A 21,350-nucleotide genomic window follows, 5' to 3' on the forward strand; every position below is an offset into this window, starting at 1 on the left:
CACGCGCAGTGAGTATTTCGCATTGCAGTTGGATGAAAGTACTGTTATAACAAACTTTGTTCAATTATTAGTTTACATGCGTTTCGAAGGAAGATAAAGGAATTGCGGAAGAATATTTATTTTGTGAATCTCTTCATGATAGAGCAACTGCAAATGGAATTTTCAAAGTAATTCACAATTTTATGTCTGCGAATGTTTTTCCTTGGAATAAGTAAGTGCATTGCCGTATGCAGTGACGGAGCTCGGGCTTTAATAGGAAACCTTTCTGGTGTTATTTCTGAAATAAAGAAAGTTGCACCTGAAACTAAATTTGCTCACTGGTTTATTCATCGTAAAGCTTTAGTAGCTTTTAGAAATCGTTTTCAATCAAACTGTGAAAACTGTTAATTTTATCAAAAGCCGAATTTTAAATTCAAGAATATTTACGATTTTATGCCAAGAGATGGGCAGTGAACATGAAACACTTTTGTTGCATTTCGATTTGATGTGGCTATCCACAGGCAAAATTTTAAATCGTCTTTTTTAATTTCAATACGAATTCAAATTTTACTCTGTGTTTTAAAATTTGAGTTGCAAAATTGTTTATTTAGTGAATTATGATTGGCGCGTTTAGCATATTTAGCTGATTTTTTTCAAAAGTTAAATGAATTAAATTTAGGAATACAAGGACAAAGTGTTAAAATTTGGTTTTCATTAGATATAAAATAAATGCAATGATATAAAAACTCTAGCTAATAATCAAAGAATTGGATAATAATATTTTAAGCTTTTTACTACTTTTAGAAAGTAGTAAAACTGGAAATAATTTGAAAATAAAAGAAGTCTTAGCATCGAACCTTAAAAATTATTCTTTTTCATTCATAAATAATTTCAACATGTATTTTCCCGAGGATTATGAAAAAAAATTGCATTAGAAATCCATGTCATTTAAATGTACTTGAAATTTTATCTCGTGAAGAAAAAGAACAATTGTTAGAAATTTTCTGTGATCGAAATCTAACTGAAGATTTCAAAAATAACACACTTCTTAACTTTTGACTGAATCGAATAAACGAATTTAAAGGCATTTCAAATAAAGCTATTATAAATTTTTATTGGCTTTTTAGCGCAATCTGTTTGTGTGAAGAAGGATTTTTTCCCATGTTATATTTGAAAAATAACTACAGAACAAAATTTAAGGTGAATCCTTGCGGTTAAAATTAAGTGAAATAAAACAAGAAATTGATCTCTCTTAAACAGGCCCAAATTTCACACTAAATTTTAGAATTAAAGTATTATAACTTAATAATTAAAATGCTAACCAATTTTTAATCTAATATTTTTATGTGTGTGCATATTTAATACTATAAGCCAACAGGTTGTGCAATTGGCAAAAAGAATTGCTTTAACTATTTCTATTGAGAAATTGAAACATAAGCATTGTAAAATGTTATCGTGGTACTAAGTTTTTTAATTTATGCTTAGATGGTACACATTAGTCAGAACCGCTGCTCTATAGTATACGATAGACCAGCAACTTACACTGTTTTAAATAGTGCAGCTTAGATTGTACGCGTTTTGAAAGGAGTATTAGCAGTACTAGTGGGCGTACTGCTTTCTTCTAACTAGCTCATTAGATTTCTAAACTAACCCGTCAGATACATGTGATAAATACATTTAATTTTAGTTTTATAAAACTATGTTTTCAAGAAACTATATGAACTCTATACAGGTTGTGACAGAACTGGTAGTCATAATTTTAAAAGGTGACAAAATATTTTCATAATACAGTGCGTAGTGAAATGTAAAATGTGAACGTGGTATAAAGAATAAGAAAAACAAAAAAGACGTTTTGACCTCTGATATCTGCCAATAATATTCAACATTTGCAATAAATATTCATGAACCACAAAATCCAATGCTTACATCCCAACGTCAACGGAGTGATTGGCGTACACATTTTGAATATACCCGGCATGTCACACACTTTATTCATATAAATTATTTCATATACTTTGTATTTAGTTACCGATCATATATTGTATTATAAAAATGTTTACTTTACTAAAATGGTTCAATAATCCTTTAAAGATGTGAGCAGGTTCCTTGTTGTACTTTGTATATTTGTATTTCATATGCATGACACAGAAACAGTTTTAGCAGGTTACGCAGAAAATTTCAAATGCTTTATAAACTTTAGATTGGACTGGATTACGACAAAGCACGCGAGGGCCATCTGTCCAAAGAAAAGAATGCCTTTGTACAGGATTTTTGAATGTGGCTCGTAATCGGATTAAACATGAGGAAAACAACGGAACCTTCCATTCAGCAGTCCTTTCGCCAGGATTTGATACCAGATTGAAAATAATAACTGTGGCTAATTTTTATGTGTCGTCTGGTTATTTATCTGGAAATTCAATTGAATTTTACTCACCAGAAAATGTATACTGATCACTGAAAATCAAATCATGTTCTAAATATTGCGGTAGCAGCTGTAGAAGTTTGAATCCATTAATTTAAGGTCCACAAGCGGCTGAGCGGTAAAATCGCTGAATACTGATAGTTCCGACTTAAGTTCGATTCCAGGCGAACGGGCCAGCTGCACGGGTCTTTCGCGGTTTTTCCCATGTGTAACGTCTATACAACCCAATTTCCCCTAGAACGTCCTCCATGAAGGTATCCCTCCCCTTAGGCAGATAGCCCTAATGTGCTTTGCCGGAGTCAACTGAACTAGTTATTAACTTCTTTCTCTAACTTTTTTCCACACCGAATGAATTTTATTTTCCGAACAACTTGTATACAAAATAACACAAGACAGATAACTAATCAGTATTGATTCGGGACGAACTCATTGTAAATAGCTCAGAATTCAAGACTTATCAATAAAATAGTCACTATATACAATTTTGGACGAGGATTTCAGATTTCTAAAAAAACATTAAACACTTTTTAATTGAAGAATTTTAAAATTGTTCCCATTATCATCATTTACGGGAGCATCAAAAATTACATACCTTACGAGAACTGATTAAAAATAATATAGAAATAAACAACAGCAACAGTTAGAATTGAAAATTTATCAAATGGTACCAGACATCGCAGACATTTATTATTACTATAATAATAATTTGGCCTTTTAATACACAAGTTAATTCATTTGTATAACTAACCTATATATTTCTGTTACGGATTGGCTGCTCGTGAGAGGTACTGATCACTTATTAAAATTTAATAAATGTGTTTATTGCGATGATGGCACATTCAATTGAAAAAAACATTCGATTTCAAAAGTTGAATGTTAGCGGTTATTTTAGTCATTTGAATCTTATCTCCCAAAATTGCCCCAAATAAACTTTAAAATATTTCATATAAATTCAATTAAAATTCATAATTCGAAATATATAAATTCAAAATTTTGGAAATGTTTACATACGGCTAAAAGAGACGAATTGATTAAATGAAACAACGCGACTGTTGTAAATCCAGTGGTATCTAAAGCAACAATAAAACCTTCTTGAGGCCATATTGTTTTTATGTGCCAGAATTGTTATGTAATCGCTGGGCTGCGCTTTCTAGACAATCGTCGAAACTAATTCTCGGATCGTTTCGGTAATTATATAGATAGATTTATTAATAGATCTCGAATGTTTATAACAACTGATGGCATCTTATTTAAATACTTTATTGCTCGCGACTATTTTTCTACTTTGGGTTTGAATTTAGAGCTGATAATTTAAAGCTCAACTGCTATTTATTTTTATGAAATATCAAGGAAATGAATTTAACACGTGTTTTAATGTATGTGCTTCATTTACTAAATTTTGATTAATTTTCTTAATAAATATAGGTGCAATTTTTCACTTTAGACATGGAGAGAACCACGAAACGTTCCGTGGAGGAAGTCCATTTACAGAGATTAACCCCCCCCCTCTAAAATAAACTTCCCTGTATTAAAGTAATACGTGAAAAAAGCTACAATATATTACGTGCAGTGCCATTTGGTTGCCAGGGCTTTCTCCCAATCAAATTCACAGTGCAATAGGATTTTTTTTTTAAAATTCTATAGAAAAATAAGACTAAATTCATGTGAAGTGCGTAATAAATTACGTACATGAGTCTTGAATTAAGCGGTTTTATTTTTAATAAGACAGAGGGATGTGACTCAGGTGAATGTGTAATATGCAGAACTGAAATGTCTTGAATTATATGTGTTGAAACTGAATATATGTGTGTGTACTGAAATATGTGTTGAAATACGTGCTGAAATATGTGTTGAAATATGTGTTGTGACAATTTCTTGGCCCTTCGGTCGGTGAAGTGACTAAAAGTTACAATTTTATTTATTGCTTTCTCAGTACGTTTGTTTTGTTGTTTAATTAAATGAATAAAATTCCTTATTCACTCAGAAAATGCCATTCAATGTGTAGTTTATTTGTCTTCAATTAAATTCACAACACCAACAGCCCAGAGCAGCTTATGCGCTTTTTCCTGCTGCTAAACTCTTCGCTGCCATTAGGAGTAAACAAGGAGCCTATTAGGAGTAAACTATACGATTTTATATAGAAATGTTTTGAACCCGGACTAGATGCATTACGTCTACCCCCATAAAAAAGATAACCGCAATGCAAAATTCTGTGCTACACCGAATCGACGCCTAAAAGTCTTTCGAGCACCTTCAAAATATTCAAGTGTTAAAATTTGAAAACATGCGTCGTCATCAGAAGTTCTACTGAATGCAAATTTACTTATATTAAACTTTTGCTCACAATCCACCGATTCTGCCTTGAGGTCATGTGATACTGCATGTTGTTCATGACCCAGTTCAACAATGTTAAAATTCTGGGAGGATTGAAATTTTGTAAATTGCACATATTCCGTCTTTATTCTAAGAGTCAAATAGAGGACTATTCATTAGATATTACTTAAGTAGAACAGGTGCATTCAGTATTAATTCGTTAATAGTTTAAGAACTTCCAAACAATATATTTTTTTCGTTAATACCATTTAAGAAGCATTGAATCACAACCGATATATGTAATTAGGCAATAAGTACCTGTCGTCATTGTTAACTCATATAAACGCCGCTTTACAGATTTGTTCCTTGTTTAATACCAATCAGAATAGGGTAAATAATTATCTGTAATTTAAACTTCACAAGTGTTTTAATTGAAAATGTATGCACAGTCATTGAGAACAGGAGTCGATAGTTTGTGTAATGCGACATAGTACATACTAAGATAAAAACAGAGATATTTTACATTCTTTATTAATGCAATAATGTAAAAATTTACAGTATGCAAAACGAAATGAAAAACAAATCAAATTTTGGCTGGTGAATTTATTTTGCACCTTTCAATGCACAAGAAAAAATATTAATACTAACGAAAGCTGTGTTTCAATCAACATAAAATGTAACAACATTTAGAAAATTGTAATTGCATAATTAACATTTGTAAAATATGAACAAAAAACGAACAAAGACTGCACAATACATCTCCTTCGAAAAAAGAATGAAAAGAGATACAATACTAAAAAATTGCATGTACCTGTTATTACTCGTAAATGAGAATAAGATTGGAAAGCTTTTTCTTTCCATCGTCGTCTGTTTGAAATATACAGCTTTGATTTTTTTTTATTGACATTGGGGGATTGGGGGGGGGAAGAATGATGCTTTCCTTCCTTCCTAGCATATATTTAAGACAAACCTGTACTGAACTGGAGAAGAAAGTTTGGAGGTCTAATTTTTAAGTAATATTTACATATGAACAATGTTAAGACAACTGCCAAAAAATTAAGAAAATTTAAGATTGTGCGCTTTAATTCTCTTTAGGGAAGATTGTATTAGTTTTGACTATTAAACTACTTAACCTGAAAATTCGATACTTATCTCATCCTTAGATTAAAATATAACTTCAGAAGATATTAAAAACATTGTAATTTAAAACATTCTAGTATAACAGAAGATTTGAGGTCATAAATTCTGTAAAAAGGTGAAATAAGTATCACATAAACCGAGCACCAATAAATCCCTGAATAATTTGACTTCATTAACTGATAAATGAAATAATTCATGCTGATTAGTATTCATTGCGGCAGGAGCTTATTACGCATTGGTTTTTCATAATCATTTTAACAATGTATGTAAATCATTTTAATAAAGTACTCAAGTACTGTGACAGTATTTACTTTTTATTGTTGAAGCTGAAGAGCCGAAAAGGAATTCTTTTACCACATGTACACAACAATGATACAAGCTCTGTCATTAACTATCAGTTTATTTAAGAGTTTCACAGAAATCTAATTTCAAATATTAGTACGTATTTTACTAGAGATTGATTTTGAGGTTGTTTGGTTTTTATTGCTCAGTGTTATATACTACCCGTAATACAATCGCAATATACTTATATATGAACAAAAACTACGCATAAGTTCATTTATTGCCGTATAAATGCATTTTGCTTTAAGAGATCTTTGATTTGGGGAAAAAAGGTGATAATTTGGAGGCACTATAATCTGTTATCTTTTGATTTAGGAATGACTTCAATTTTTTTCCAAAACGTCACTCTGATATTATTGAAAATTTTATTTACAGTCAAATTCCTTTATTAAATTGGAAACTGACGTAATTTTTAACAGTTGTCTGCAACGAATTACGTTTTAGAAAAATATATTTTCTTTTCGTGCTTTGACACTTCCCACAGTTAATAATTGTGGAATCTCATGGGCACTTTTCAGGTTATATCTCATTTATGCACGCAAAATTTAAGCGTTACAGAGTATCCTGCTACTACAAATGGCAAATATATACAATGCAATAGAAATTTTTGTTTTGGAGCACTTGATGAAAACTCAGATTTAAGGAATTTATCTTCAGCCTAGAATAAGGAGAACTTTTTGCAAAATTACGGAGCAAATAAAGAAATATTTTGAAAATTTACTCACAAAGTAATTTAGTTCATATGGAATACATTAATAAGGTAAGAGAAGAATTTATAACTCAACTGAGTATATACAATCGAAAAACAAATCACTGGCTAAAATACTTAGAAGTGCTTCTATGCCAAAAAATAAGTCTAAATATATTTTCAAATATTTTATTCCAATAGCTATTTTAGGCGAATTTGATTATCACGGATTGACACAACTACCATTGCAAAAATGACTAAAACGTTTTCTTCAGAATCACAAAAAGGTGCAACAGAACCTTCCAGAATCATAAATTACATTTTGATAAATACATTTACAATACATAAACATTTCTCCTCTCAGAACATTTATTATTTACATTTTATGCAATCAAGAAACAGTTCCTTGGATACTGTTCACATGCACAAGTCGAAACTTTCAAAATAATTTATACTTTGAAATCACACTTTACCTTATATTGATAGCAAAAATTTTTATATACATATAACAAGTTTTAACAAGATAAAAGTTGTTAATACATCTAATGAAACACATCCTGAGAATTTTTACAGGTATTTCTAATTTTTAACATAGCAGATATATAACAAATTAAAGTATTGCATAATCATAATTTATTTAGTTTGCCACTGAACTATGCAAATGCACCTGCGATTTCTAAAACATTCATTTAAAACCCATGTGCGCTTTAAAACAATGAAATTTTTGAGAGATGGAAAAAATTTTAAGTATTTCAAGAACATTTCAAAATTTTTTAATTAAAAAATAACGTATAATTTAAAATTATGAAATGAGTACCACAAAAGTAACGCTTTCAATCAACAAAGAAAATATCCAGTCTGCACTTCCACATGTCCACCATCATTAGGAATGCTGAACGTGAAGTGCAAGTTTTTGAAACTTTTTCAAATCGTAATATAGCTGATTTACAAATATCGAAACGATTACGTAAATGACTTTAATGCAAAGACAATCTAATGTAAAAGAAGAAAACACACCGCTTTTACTTAGACGTGTTTTAAAGCGCGCATAAGCTTTGCATTCTTCCCTTTATGAACTTAACACGCTCCGTGACGTATTCGTCGCTCTGAAATTTTCATTCATGTTCACCGATAGTTTAGTCTCCAATAGAAAGAAAAGGCTGCTTTACCAAGGACATATTTTACTTCTGGTTATAAATAAAGTAATAGAAAATTCTGGCATCCTCCAAAACTCTTGTATCCTTTGCTCATACACCTCTGAAAGGTTTGTAAGCAAACAAATAGTGACTTCTGGAGGAAAACTCATCTATATGTATGTAATGATTTTAATAAAAGTTTTGATTGTCTTTAGCTTGCAACAACCATTTTTATAAAAATTATTTTCCAACCCTCAGAAAGATGCAGGAATAAATAATTTTAATAAATGTAGTTAACTACGAGTATTATTTTTGCTGCAGTCGGTGTGAATGAAAATTGGAGCAAAACATAACACGGCAGGGAATAGAATTTGTTAAAAATATTCAAACCATCAATGTATGCATATTTTTCAAAAACGCCAATGTAATACGAGTTCAGACTTTTTACATACTTAAGTGATATTTAAACTTAAATTTTCTCGTATTTAATAAATCGAGATTTAATTTAATCTAAACCCATATAGTTATACGCACTTTTTAATTTAATATGTTTATACATAACTGCTTAACCCTTACAATCATGCGCATACACACTTAATAAAAATACAATACAAGCCTTAAAAGTATAAATATTGACAAATACTCAGTTCATCGACATTCAAACACATATTGCAAAAATTTTCTCAACAGAAATTTCAATATTTTTATATATAATTTTAAATTCATTAAGCATTCTATAACGTAGCTGACTTCATTATCTCTGCGACTTGCGCTGAGACACATATAATCACTATGTTGAGAATAACAGTTATTGAGACTAAAAGTCATTACGTACTTTCCCTTTGTCAGCGTTGAGAGAAGGCAAGCTAAAACCACTTTTCTCAGACTTGAGAAATTTTGTTAAGCTGTTTCAGTCATTTGATAGTTTGTAGGGAAATCCAAGTCAATGACTTTCTCTGTTTAAATATATAAATGAAGAACGCCGCAACCAGTTGCGGAAGTACCTCTGGTTTTGTCCATCAAAATTAGTTACTTTGCTCCAGCCTGAAGGTCAAAGCCTACCAATGGCGATATGAAGAACTAAATGAGGAAAGATGCATGTAGCAATCATTCGCTTGGGTTGCCATCCGACTAGAAAAAAGCTGAATGAATTGCTGTTTCAGAGAAAACCGGAATGAACTGTTGTTTAAGAGAAAACCGGAATGAACTGTTAAATATTCCTTCTGCAGATATTCAAAAAGCAGCTTGTTTGTTAAAGCTTTCATTTCTTCCAAGTAATGATTATTAGATTAGATAAGAAGTTTGAAAATTTCTTATGTTCCACTAAACTTCAACTGGATCTTTGCTTGAAGCGAAGTCGGATGGGCTCATCAGGAGCCGTGATCAGCCTCATCGAGATACCTACATCACGCTCGTTGGCCGACTCCAAATGAAATTTCTGAATGGCCTAAAAAAGGAAAGAATTCATCAAGTTTTTGAGTACGTGTAAAGCTAAAATCATAAAAGTCTGGAGAAGATTAACTTATGAATTAGTATATTTATGATTAAATTATCTTGCGTATCTTTATTAATAGTAATAAATTTGATTTAAAACTATATAGAAGGTTAATTTGCAACTCTACACAGGCAATTTACTCGAAATGCGAAGCGACTGAAAATTAACTTCTTGAATTTATAGAAAATTAATTTTCTAACTTACCCTAGCTAAGAGTAGACGCATCTTGAGTTCGGCCACTCTTCTCCCAATGCAAGATCTTGCCCCAATTCCGAAAGGCATGCAACCGTTTGACATTGGCCGACGATCCTTCGAAGACCTGTCCCACCTTTCAGGCTTGAAGCTGTCAGGATTTTCAAACTCTTCAGGATTTCTTCCTATAGTGTACTGCGACATTACGAATAATTTCTAGAAAAAAATTAATTTTTATAATTTACAAGCTTCTTAATAAGATATTTTTACAGTCAAATATTTAAGTTCTTGAATTCTGAATTCAAAATTTAGCCCTCTTTTAAATGGGTGCATTGTTAATGTGTCGATAGAATAAAATCGTACGAGGAAAACATTGCAACACTGCATGCTATACATAGTTTAGTTATATCCTATCAGTTAAGCATGTAGCAATATTCAAATTCTGATGCCCAAGAAGACAGTTTTCATAGTTTCCATCACGTGTGACATGAGTGAATTTTCCTTAGAAATCCGACAGTAAAGGCCTTTAAATATAAAAGGTAGAAAATCTCTGTATACTTTTACATGACTTCCAAATAAACTATTTTTAAGAAATAGTAACGAACGGGCCTCCATTTCAAGCTTTCAGATCCTTTAAGAGTCTTTTCATGATTTGTTAAAAATCGCAAACTTTTATTTTAACAACTGGATAAAGGGTTTAGTTTTCCTACAGATGGAGTCTAGAAACTCAATAAATTATTTTTAGAATAATTTGTCATGGATTCAAACATACATTTCGCCCAGTTTGAGAAATATGCATTTTTTTTCAGTTATAATGATGCATCAGTAACTTAAACACTGTAATAACGCACAGATCTTTCTCCCAAATTTGTTATTTAAATTAAAGATTACGCGAAAACTTACCCCTGCAGGAATCTCGTAATCTCCTAACACAATTTTCTCTGGCAAAACTCGTGTTAGAAACGAAGCAATTGGATATAACCTATAGAGAGAAAAAAAATTTTATGTCAAAAGAATACATGAAGCTAGCAAACATTTCAGAAGCGTATATATACGCAATATTGTATAAAACTATTCTCGTATACTGGTGTGGAACATTACGTCACTACTGTACTTTCTTTCCTTTCTAGTGTGTGTGTGTGTGTGTGTGTGATTATGGCAAAGCCTCGAGGGCTATCTGCCTAACAGGAGGGATGCCTTCGTGGAGGACTTTCTAAGGGAAACTGGCTCGTATACACGTTACACATGGGGAAAACCACGAAAACGCCCATGCAACCAGCCCGTTCGCGGGATTCGAACCTCGGACCGAACTACCAGTGTTCAGCGACTTTACCGCTCGGCCGCTGGTTGGCCTCTTTCCTTTCTAGAAAATATTTCAAATTTTTATGTCGAATATTTCGGATGTTTAGATGACTTATTTTAACTAAGGACTTAATGATGGTGAATTAATCAGATTAACGAAAATACTTTGGGGAAGAGATTTCAGTTTACATGATAAAGATTTTAAACTATAAAAACTAGTTCTTGAAGAAACATATGGTGATAAATTCATAAACTGCAATCAATTATCCAAGCATTTCGGGGTTTTTAGCCCAATGGAGCGTTAGCTTAGAAGGGCAATTAATTTCGTTTTCGCATTTTGCGTCGATTCGCTGTAAATGTTCGTATCACTTTTCGAACTGTTGCCAGCCACCAAATATTATCGCCCTTTGCCACATTCAAAGAAATCTTAATAATGAAGAATCTGCATAAATGCATGTATGTTTCTCGCACTGCGATAAAACAACGGTACCTAGAGCCGTAAAATTTTGAATAACTTAATCCTCCTCCTCCTAACATGGGCATCTGGAAGCCCAAAGCTGGAATTTGTTTTATTATCGATTTCATATTTTGTAACACTTTAATGAATTTTTAAGAAACTCAACGATTTCAAAGAGCAATGGCAACACTGTTCGAAAAAAAAAAAAAATCTACTGCGCGAGACTATATAGGAAATTCTAGAGATATACTTTTTTGAAATGTTCTGTGATACTGATGTTTAATTGAATTTTATGATTTGAATGCGAAGAACATGATACTTAATAAAGGCAACACAGAAAACGCTAAAAACCGCACCTTTGGGCGTAATGTAAAATCTGAAAGCTTTATTTTTTTTAGCTTAGTCACTACTGTGTTATGGGGTAGTAGTTAAATTCTGCTTCAGTTGGTTTATCGAAGCATTGGGTTAAAAATATTCCAGATGCCAACTATTATGTTGTAACGTATTTGCGTAAGCTAAACTAAACTAGCATAAAATATACGCAAATTTCATCGAAGGCAAACTTGATATCCCAAAATATTTTTTCTCGTACTTTATATAGCTTATTGGGTACTTGACGTATTATCCCGATGACAGTTGGTGGAAATTTTGGCAATGGTCTTCAATCGGTGCTGCGGAATTCTAAAAGGCAGGATCAAGGCTATTGGCGCTGAACAGCGTTACTTGGCCGGTCATTGGGGCAATACGTAAGTACCGGTCATTGTTTTGCAGTGACGTTCATATTTAAAAATTAGCCTTGTATCTCTAATTTGAAAGTTATCAAAACTGGAATCTACGCTTACTGCACGTTTTAGAAGAATTATCGGAACAAGTTCAACCCACATTACAGTGGGACTAAATTGTATTTACAAATTATTTCACTTCACAAAAATGTCTTACCTTAAAGTTTCTTTTATGATCCACATAGCATAAGGGATCTTTTCTAAGTGATTCATGGTAATAATTTGTCCATCAGGAACGACGGCTTTAATTTGTGAAAAAAATCTCTCTTGGCACTCGGGGTTTTTGGCAAGGGAGTACAGAGCCCACTGCGTCGCGTGAGATGTCTGGAATGATAAATAAATAGGCATTCAATATAGGTAAGAGAATAAAAATACGTTTAGACACAGCGCAACTTTTTCCAAGCCCATTAAAAATCCCTGACCAGATTTCAAATGAGGCTTATTCTGCACTTGTCAACCATGTATATAAAACTGATATACTACATCAAATGCAGAGCAAACAACTTAAAGCGAAAAAACCGTTCGCTCTTTCGCTTTATGCCATCAAAATGCTGTTTTTTTCCAACGACGTGTTTTTCCTGTAGTGAATCAATCGCAGTAGATTCCACGAGTTAATTTCCACAACTGGCAGCTTAGGTAACCGTATGCGATTCGTTCCTTTCGATTACGTTTAGGATGTCCTGTTGCTCTTTACCGAATGTGTACGTAAATGTATATGCTTTAGAAACTCTTGCTGTGTAGGTGATTTGAAACCATACGCCAGAGAAAGGTCAACAAATATATACATAGGATTACTGTATTTTGACTGTGTAAATAAAAGATTGCATAAAATATTCCTAGATAAACTGAGACAGTTTCCCTTTAATTCCTTCTACTGCTCATTTCTCAGTGCTCATAAGCTTTAGAAATAAAATCATTTGAAATCAAGTCAAGCCTACTGAATTATCAAACATTCCACAAACTTTTCAAGGCATTTTATAATACTGGTATAGATCAGAAAAAAATAACCGTTCGCCATTTTACGACCCTTGGCGCAAATTTTCTTATTTGTCCATTCTCCGATGCTTAAGAGAGTCTCCTTAAAACATTTAGATAGAAGTCGCTAATGTATACTATTTTTCGAAAATGACTCAAGAAAACAGTTAAACAACTAATTTAACTATCCTAAAATAAATATTGATTTTCGATTAATCTTAAATATTTTTTCCTTCAAAAAGGGGCTAAAAATGTGTATCGGAAAAGTCTTACTTACCGTATCTGCCGCAGCTAATATAAGATCGGCGACGATGTTGACCGTTTCGTCTCGGCTTACATCTTTACACTGAAGAAGCTGACTAAGGACTCCAGGTACTTCTTCGCCTGCAGCTTGCAAATTTTTTATCTCACTGATTCTTTCTTCGGTATATTCTCGTGCTATAAGAAATAAACATTCTAGTATTGCTGTTCGTATATAATATATATCTTTCACATTAATACAAATTAGTAAAAAGGGCAATTGATGTGCGACTTAAAAAATATTCTCACAATAATTGTAGCTTATTTGTCAATGGATGTAGTTACTTAAAACAGTCACGATCAAGAAATATGCAATTAGTTCAAGTATGAATTAAAATTCTGTATAAAGGCCCACATTTCGCACAGTAAAAATAAGCTTATTTTGCTGAGTTATTTGGGGAATTTCAGCAGGGCTCAGCATATGTACTGAATTTTTATCGGATTACTGCAAAGCACACTAGGGCTAGTTGCTTAAAGCGTGTGAGTGCGTGATTATGGCAAAGCCTCGAGGGCTATCTGCCTAAAGGGAGGGATGCCTTCGAGGAGGACTTTCTAAGGGAAACTGGCTCGTATACACGTTACACATGGGGAAAACCACGAAAACTCCTATGCAGGCAGCCCGTTCGCGCGATTAGAACCTCGGACCGAACTACCAGTGTTCAGCGACTTTACCGCTCGGCCGCTGGTGGGCCCTAGTTGTTTAAAGAAAGGGATGCCTTCATGGAGGCTTCTTATGGAAACAGTCTTGTACTCGAGATATCCATGGACAAAGCTGTAGAAACCTTATGCAACCATCTCATTCGCCGAGAACCAAAATTCAGAGCGAATTACCATGGTTTAGCAGTCTTATTAAATAATTAATTATTAGCCATAAAACGGTAACCTAACTTTGATTCCACTCGGTTTCTTTTCATGCACAGTACAAGATGACTCTTGCTTTCAACTAAAATTACTAAAATGTGTTACTTACCCATTCGCAGGGCATGATCCGCAGCATTTACGAATCGTCTCCAAACAGGCAACTTCAAAGCAGATGCTAGTTTCGGCGGGATGACGGACAACTTGGCAGACTCTGTGAATATTTGTTGTACATAGTATACAAATTCATGCATCTGATTCTTGTATTGAGGTGGTAAAACACATCCCAAACGACGTCCGAAAACCATGGTTCCCAGAGCTGTAAAGAAATTCAAAAATAAGGTTTATTTAGTATAGTTCTTCTCTTGTGTAATTAGTTTATTAAAAATAGCAAAATTTTTATGATTGCAGATATTGATTAGTGCAAATATCCCGAGATTAATACATAAATAAACTGTTTTAGAGCATTTTTCAACTACTACATATTCCTTTATTCGTAGAAATTGGAAATTGTTTCACTTTATGGTTAAAAAAAATCTGAAAATATTCAGATTTTAACGATCACCGAAAAGGATTCGTTTATATCTTTTAAGCTCTCGCCGAGCTCGCAGTCTACCAAGCATGCTGTACCCACTCTTGCTAGCTGTATTAAGCACCGTTTTCTTTGCACTTATGCCATATAAGACTCAAAATCACAAACATTTTAAAAGCAGCGTACCATCGTATGTTTGGAATTCCCAATGCAGTGTTAAGTGCTGGCATACGTTTGTCTATTTTTTCCCAGTCTTTTTTTAGTTTATCACATCTGTGTTCAGTTTTCTTCGTAAGACGGCTTACAAAACGTTTTAGCCCAAAAGGGCGTTTACCTAAATGGGCTACCCGAAACTAGATTTTGCATAGTCCACTTAAACGGCGAATCACTTTTCAAATTGTAGCCACCAAATATTATCGCTCTGTACGACTTCTAGAGAAATTAAATTTTGAAGTATGCACGTATATATGCATGTTCCTCGCACTGTGAAAAGACGGTATCTAGGGCAATTTAATTTTAAATAATGTAGTCCTCCACCCGAAAATGGGCACCTGGAAGCCCAGATTTGAATTTCGAATTTCTTTGATTATTTATTTCATATTTCTTAAAACTAATGAATTTTTGGCTAACAAACTCAATGATTTCAAAGCTAGCAGTACCAACACTATGGAATAAAACATTTTTATCGCCAGCGCACGAGGCTGTCTATCAGAAATTCAAAAGATATTTTGTTTTTTAATATTTTGCTGTTGAATTGTATGTGGGGTAAGTGCGAAGAACACTAATAAATTTAACACACAAAACGTTAATAAAGACGAAAAGTTTAGCCAAGCCAGCTTATTAAGAAACTGAACATTGATATGACGAACTGAGAAAAAGACTGTGTGGTGATCCACGGTTTGAAAATGGTTTCTGAATCAGAAGAGATTCGTGCACTAACCTAGTGCTTCGCATTAGAGAGTAAAGAACATCTATGATATAAAAATATACTTTTATTTACACAGCGAAAACGCGCAGCAACATTATTAACGAAAGCTCATTCTCCTAAAAACATACTTCTTTTTTCACTCCACTTGCGCATGCGCATTGACAATTACCAAAGGAGCTTGGCAGATACTGCCATCTGTTGGATAAACTATTCGCTACATATTCCTCCCACCTGAATTTACTGGGAGGTAAATTCACACATCTGTTAAGTATAATATATGCATAATAGTACAGTATACAATATTGAAGTATAAAATTATGCCTACCAAGATGTTCTAATTAAATTGAAATACAAATTTACCTGGAGATGCAGCATTCCATAATTTTCTAGACATATTAACAGATAATACTAAACCTAGAAAAATAAAAATAAATCAAATTATTACAAAGTATTCAAACAAGTACAAAACATTTCACAGACGTATCACTGGTTTCACAGTTCTACCACTGCTGGTAGTCATAGGAATATTTTCAGTCATATCCTTTTGGACTGGGTTATCCAGCTCAAGTCTGTACAGTCTTTGCACTGGTCTCAGAAACTCAGAAGTCTCCGTTTTTATGACAGCAAGTCTTATTTGTCCATCACGACCAGGTAGCAGCTTTATGACACGCGCCAGGTTCCAAAAAGCACGTTTTTTGTTGTTATCTTCAAGTAGAACAATTTCACCCACCTGGAGAGGTTTAGCTATAGAGTTTTTAATGGACTGCTGACGTAACTGTCCTAGATATTCCCCACGGAATCTTGCTCTAAGTTGTTCTCTCACCTTTTGTAGATACTTAGCTCGTTTACTCAGTTTTTCCTTATCCACTGTATCGATATCAGGTACTCCTGATTTGGAAATCTCCCGCAGGAACATTTCTGGAGTTAATGGGGATGAATCTTCAACGTCTTCCGACACGTAGGTAAGTGGCCTAGTATTGATTACTCTCTCACAGTCGCATAGTACTGTAAGCAACTCCTCGTAATCCAGGGCAGCGCGACCTAGAACTTTTCTCAGAATCTGTTTCACCATTTGAACTAAACGTTCCCACCAACCGCCCCACCAAGGTGCGGAAGGAGGAATAAATTTCCACTGAATTCTTTGCTCAGCGGCTTTTGATAGCAGACTCTCCCAATCAATTGTATGAAGAAGGCTCTCCGCTCCTTTAAAATTACTGCCATTGTCTGAGTATATTATAGATGGTCTTCCGCGACGAGAAATGAAACGTCTCAATGACTGGAAAAAAGCTTCAGTTGTCAAGGATGTTACTGACTCCAGATGAATGGCCCTATAGACCGCACATGTGTAAAGAACAATATAAGCTTTTCGACCATCTTTAAGGTAGAGGGGTCCTGCCAGATCGACACCCACCATCTCAAAAACATTTGCATCACGTACTATATCTTTCGGCAAAATTCCTGGAGTTACATCACAACTTTTGGATTTAAATCTTTGACATTTAACACATTTTCTAATGCAGTTTCGTACTGTCTTACGAGTTTTGAGGATCCAATACTTTTCCCGCAAATGAGACATCACCATAGAAGTACCAGCATGCAGCAGCTCATTATGTGCATTCATTATTAGTAATTTTACTACTGCATGATCAGATGGCAAAATTACAGGAAACTTAAAGTCATCAGTATCGTCGCGATAAGAAATATTGGTTTTAGCTCTGATCAAACCATCACGATCAACTATAGGTCTGAGGTCTTTAATTTTATCATCGTTCACACTCTTAAATGATTCTCTTTGAACCAATAACATAAGAGTTATCTCAGCTCTTTTAATTTCCGAAATTGACGAAATTTTGGAGGTTTCGTTTGTAATTCTTCGTAATTTAAAGTAAAACCTAAGAATCCAACCTAACATGCGTACAATTTTCTTTATGGATGAAAAGTACCTGTAATACCAATTGTCAGGTTTAGAATCTTTGTTAAGAGTTGTCAATACTGATTTACGCCTTTCTGAATTTATGATCTCTTCGTCCGGCAAATCGGTGCCTCTTGACCATGACGATTCTGGTTCTAACAGCCATGATGGGCCCTCCCACCATTTCGACAGCAAAAACTGTTTAACTGAACAGCCTCTAGAAGGGAGATCGGCGGCATTCAGCTCCGAAGGGATGTAATGCCAATCTTCTATTTTTGTAAGTGTTCTGATTTCTTGGACACGATTCCAAACGAAAGTTCCCCACCGTACGTCTCGCTGGATCCAGCACAAAGCGGTTGTTGAGTCAGTCCAGAAGAATGTTCTTAAATTTGGCATGTTCAAATCTGAAAAGACCATACATCTCAAGCGTGCTCCGATTAAGCAGGATAATAATTCCAAACGAGGAATGGATATACTCTTTAAAGGCTTAACTCTAGTGCGTGCTTGCACAAAATTCAAATAAACCTTATTTTCGGTCTTCACTCTTAAGAAAATACAGGTAGCATAGGCATGCTTGCTGGCATCGCTGAAAACATGAAGACTTACATCTTCGTTAACCGATCTGTCAATATTAAGCCATCTAGGAATTTTGACATCAGACAGCAGTTTCATTTCCTTTACCCATTGTACGGACTTCTTTTCTAAATGTTCTGGCAATTTTTGATTCCAATTTAATCGTAATTTCCAACACTCTTGCAATATCACCTTTGGGAACAGGGTAACGGGAGAAAGGAAGCCTACTGGGTCAAATAACTTATGCGCGCAAGAAAGGAGTGTTCGTTTACTCGCGACAATCTCCTCTTTCTTTAGTGACTCAATTTTACAGGAAAGAGTATCATCCTTCAAATCCCAGTTTAACCCTAAAACGCAAACGAATGTATCTAATTTAGAGTTGGGAATTATTTCGGTTTCACAATTCGACTGCCATCCTCTAAGATTAAACTTTCCCAGTGACAATAACATTCTCGATTCTAGTACAAATCTATTCAATTCTTCAACATTCTTAAAACTAGTCAGGCAATTATCAACATAGAAGGACTCCTTCAAAATGTTGGCTGTAACTGCAAACTGATCTGGGGCACGATTTAAATGATAGTTCAACGTAGCGGCTAACAAAAATGGACTACAGTTAAGCCCAAAAACCACGCGACTATGTCTGTAAATTTTAGTATTCTCTTCTTCTGCACCTTTCCAAAAGAAACGCAAATAATCTCTATCCTTCTCTCTTATACCAATCTGCAAGAAAGCTTTCTCAATGTCTGAAATTACTGCAAGAGGATATTTCCGAAAACGATTCAACAATGTTGGAATTATTTCTATTAGGTTGGGACCTTTCTCAAGACAATCATTTAAGGAAAGTTCTCCTTTGGCGTGTGCCGAAGCATCAAAAACTGGCCTTACTCGCGTAGTTTCACTAGATTCTTTAAAAACCGGCCTATGAGGCAAATAGTGCTCTCTATTTACTTCGCCTTCATTTACCTCTTCAATAATTCGTTCCTTCAACCAAGTATCAAATACTTCCTGATAAACTTTAATTTGATTCGAATCTAATAATTTCCTTCGCGTATTAGTCAGGCGTTTTTCTGTCAACGTTTTATTATTAGACAAGCGAGAGGGGTCCAGTACCCAAGGTAATGCAGTTTCATATCTCCCGTCTGAATCCAAATTCAAATTTTCCTCAAAATATTGCATGGTCTCCTCATGAATTTCAGCTTTCTTTTTAAACTCAACTGGGTCATTTATACCAATAACGTCTAACTTCCACAAGTTTTCTGCTGATCTTTCGTTTAGCAATAAAGAAACGCATGCAAGGGAATCATTTATACCCGAAGATTCCTTCGCTGGAATTTTACCCATTAAAATTCATCCCAAACTTGTTTCCATCGCGACCGGACCACTTTGTAAACATTTAATATTTCCGGTGAATAATTTTCCAGCAATATCAGAACCTATCAACAATTTAATGTCACTTTCGTTTTCGAGAGCATTACCCTCTACATCTGACACTTGAATATTTAATTTACGAAGTTCTTTCAACCAAGGACCTTTAGGTATTTTCTTAACATCAGAACAGATAACAGATTCACTTAAACAATTCACATACATACATACATATTTATTATCAAGGCTACTCAAATTAACTATATATTTAGAATGCAATTTTTCTTTTGTTTCTACACCTCCGAATAATTTATGAACTAATTTCACTTCACCAACACTGTTACATTTCAAAGAATCTGTAATATCTTTCGTTAAATAACTTCTCTCGCAACCCGTATCTATAATCCCTCTGACTATCCTTTCCCTGTTGCCATTTTTTACCCTTACGATTAATGTTTGTAGTAACACATCGGAGCTCGCGGATCTGCTAGCCAAAACATTGACCTCATTTTTCGCCACAGGCTCTACTTGTTTAGTCTCTTTCAATTGAGAAGGAACTTGTTGACACATTACTGACAAATGCCTTTTCTGGCAAATTAAACACTTAACCTTGGACTTACAGTTACGAAAAATATGGTTTTTCTTCAAGCATAATAGACATAAACCCTTCTTAAATATTAAATCTTTTTTATCCTGATATGTAAGCGTACTAGCTTTAAAACATTTTTCTGTTAAATGTGGCTTATCACAAAATAAACACGATTCCTCAACTTTCTTAATAGGAGCATTTTCTTTAAATTTGTCTCCTGTATACAAATCATTACAAGTAGGAATATTAGGCTCATCATTAATGTAACTTTTAGATTTTCTACTTTTATCAAAAGAAAAACGCGCTAATTTAATTCTCTCTTCAGATATCACTTCATTTTTCAAAAACAGAAGAATAGATTCAAGATCGCTCTTACCTTGTTGTGACGAGCTCTCCCGTTCCCTCTCCCACACGCGTAAGATGTCAGGGGGCAGGCAAGATTCAACTAACGGAAAAATAACACTAGCGTATTTATCTTCAGTCACACCGAGAGATTCCAGAGCACGCAGTTTTGTTTCTAAACTGTCGTACAACGATGATAGCGCAAAGTCCTTTTTGGTTGCATTATTATTTATCAACACAAGATTCAATAAATCCCGAACGTACACTTGTATAAGAATATCTTCACGTCCAAAACGGTTCTTTAAATGTTCGATGACTTTCGGATAATTTTCTTTAGTTGTCGGGAAACTCTGCACTATTTCCCGTGCTTTCGATTTGGCAGCAGTAGCCTGGATCAGATATACGAATTTCAAATGATCATCTAGCACTGGATCTTCGTGTATCTTACTAAAGGTATTCCAGAAATTCAACCATTGTCGTGGATCACCTGTAAATTCAATCAAATTTATTTTCGGAAGCTTCAAATTCGTTGCCGTTGTTCTTGAATCAACAGTTCTGGTTTCATTTACCGATGCATGAGTCAGCAAATTTTTCTCTAGTTTCACAGTGATTTGCTTCACTTTCATCCTGGCTGCTATTAATTTCTCCTTGTAAGTCTCACATGACTCAAATTCTTTAGTATATTCTTCTTGCGAGACTTCTTTCGATTTTGATAAGAGATCCAA

General features: G+C 34.0%; 1 protein-coding gene across 3 annotated transcripts in view; it reads right to left on the minus strand.

Annotated features, from left to right (window-relative positions):
* Window positions 1-5,227: 5,227 nt before the first annotated feature.
* Window positions 5,228-21,350, minus strand: part of LOC118183947 (cytochrome P450 315a1, mitochondrial-like) — a 123,290-nt gene continuing 107,167 nt past the window's right edge. For all 3 annotated transcript variants that reach the window (XM_085820406.1, XM_035353563.2, XM_085820407.1), the window contains exons 3-8: window positions 14,494-14,700; window positions 13,501-13,661; window positions 12,406-12,572; window positions 10,611-10,689; window positions 9,720-9,923; window positions 5,228-9,467 (exon numbers count right to left, since the gene is read on the minus strand). In XM_085820406.1, coding sequence (XP_085676532.1) covers window positions 9,351-9,467; window positions 9,720-9,923; window positions 10,611-10,689; window positions 12,406-12,572; window positions 13,501-13,661; window positions 14,494-14,700 — 935 coding nt within the window. In that variant the 3' untranslated portion in view covers window positions 5,228-9,350. The remainder of the gene's footprint in view (window positions 9,468-9,719; window positions 9,924-10,610; window positions 10,690-12,405; window positions 12,573-13,500; window positions 13,662-14,493; window positions 14,701-21,350) is intronic.

Source organism: Stegodyphus dumicola, chromosome 7 (genome assembly GCF_044657685.1).
Source record: "Stegodyphus dumicola isolate Sdum_Otavi_A_Nest chromosome 7, ASM4465768v1".
NCBI classification, from domain to species: Eukaryota; Metazoa; Arthropoda; class Arachnida; order Araneae; family Eresidae; genus Stegodyphus; species Stegodyphus dumicola.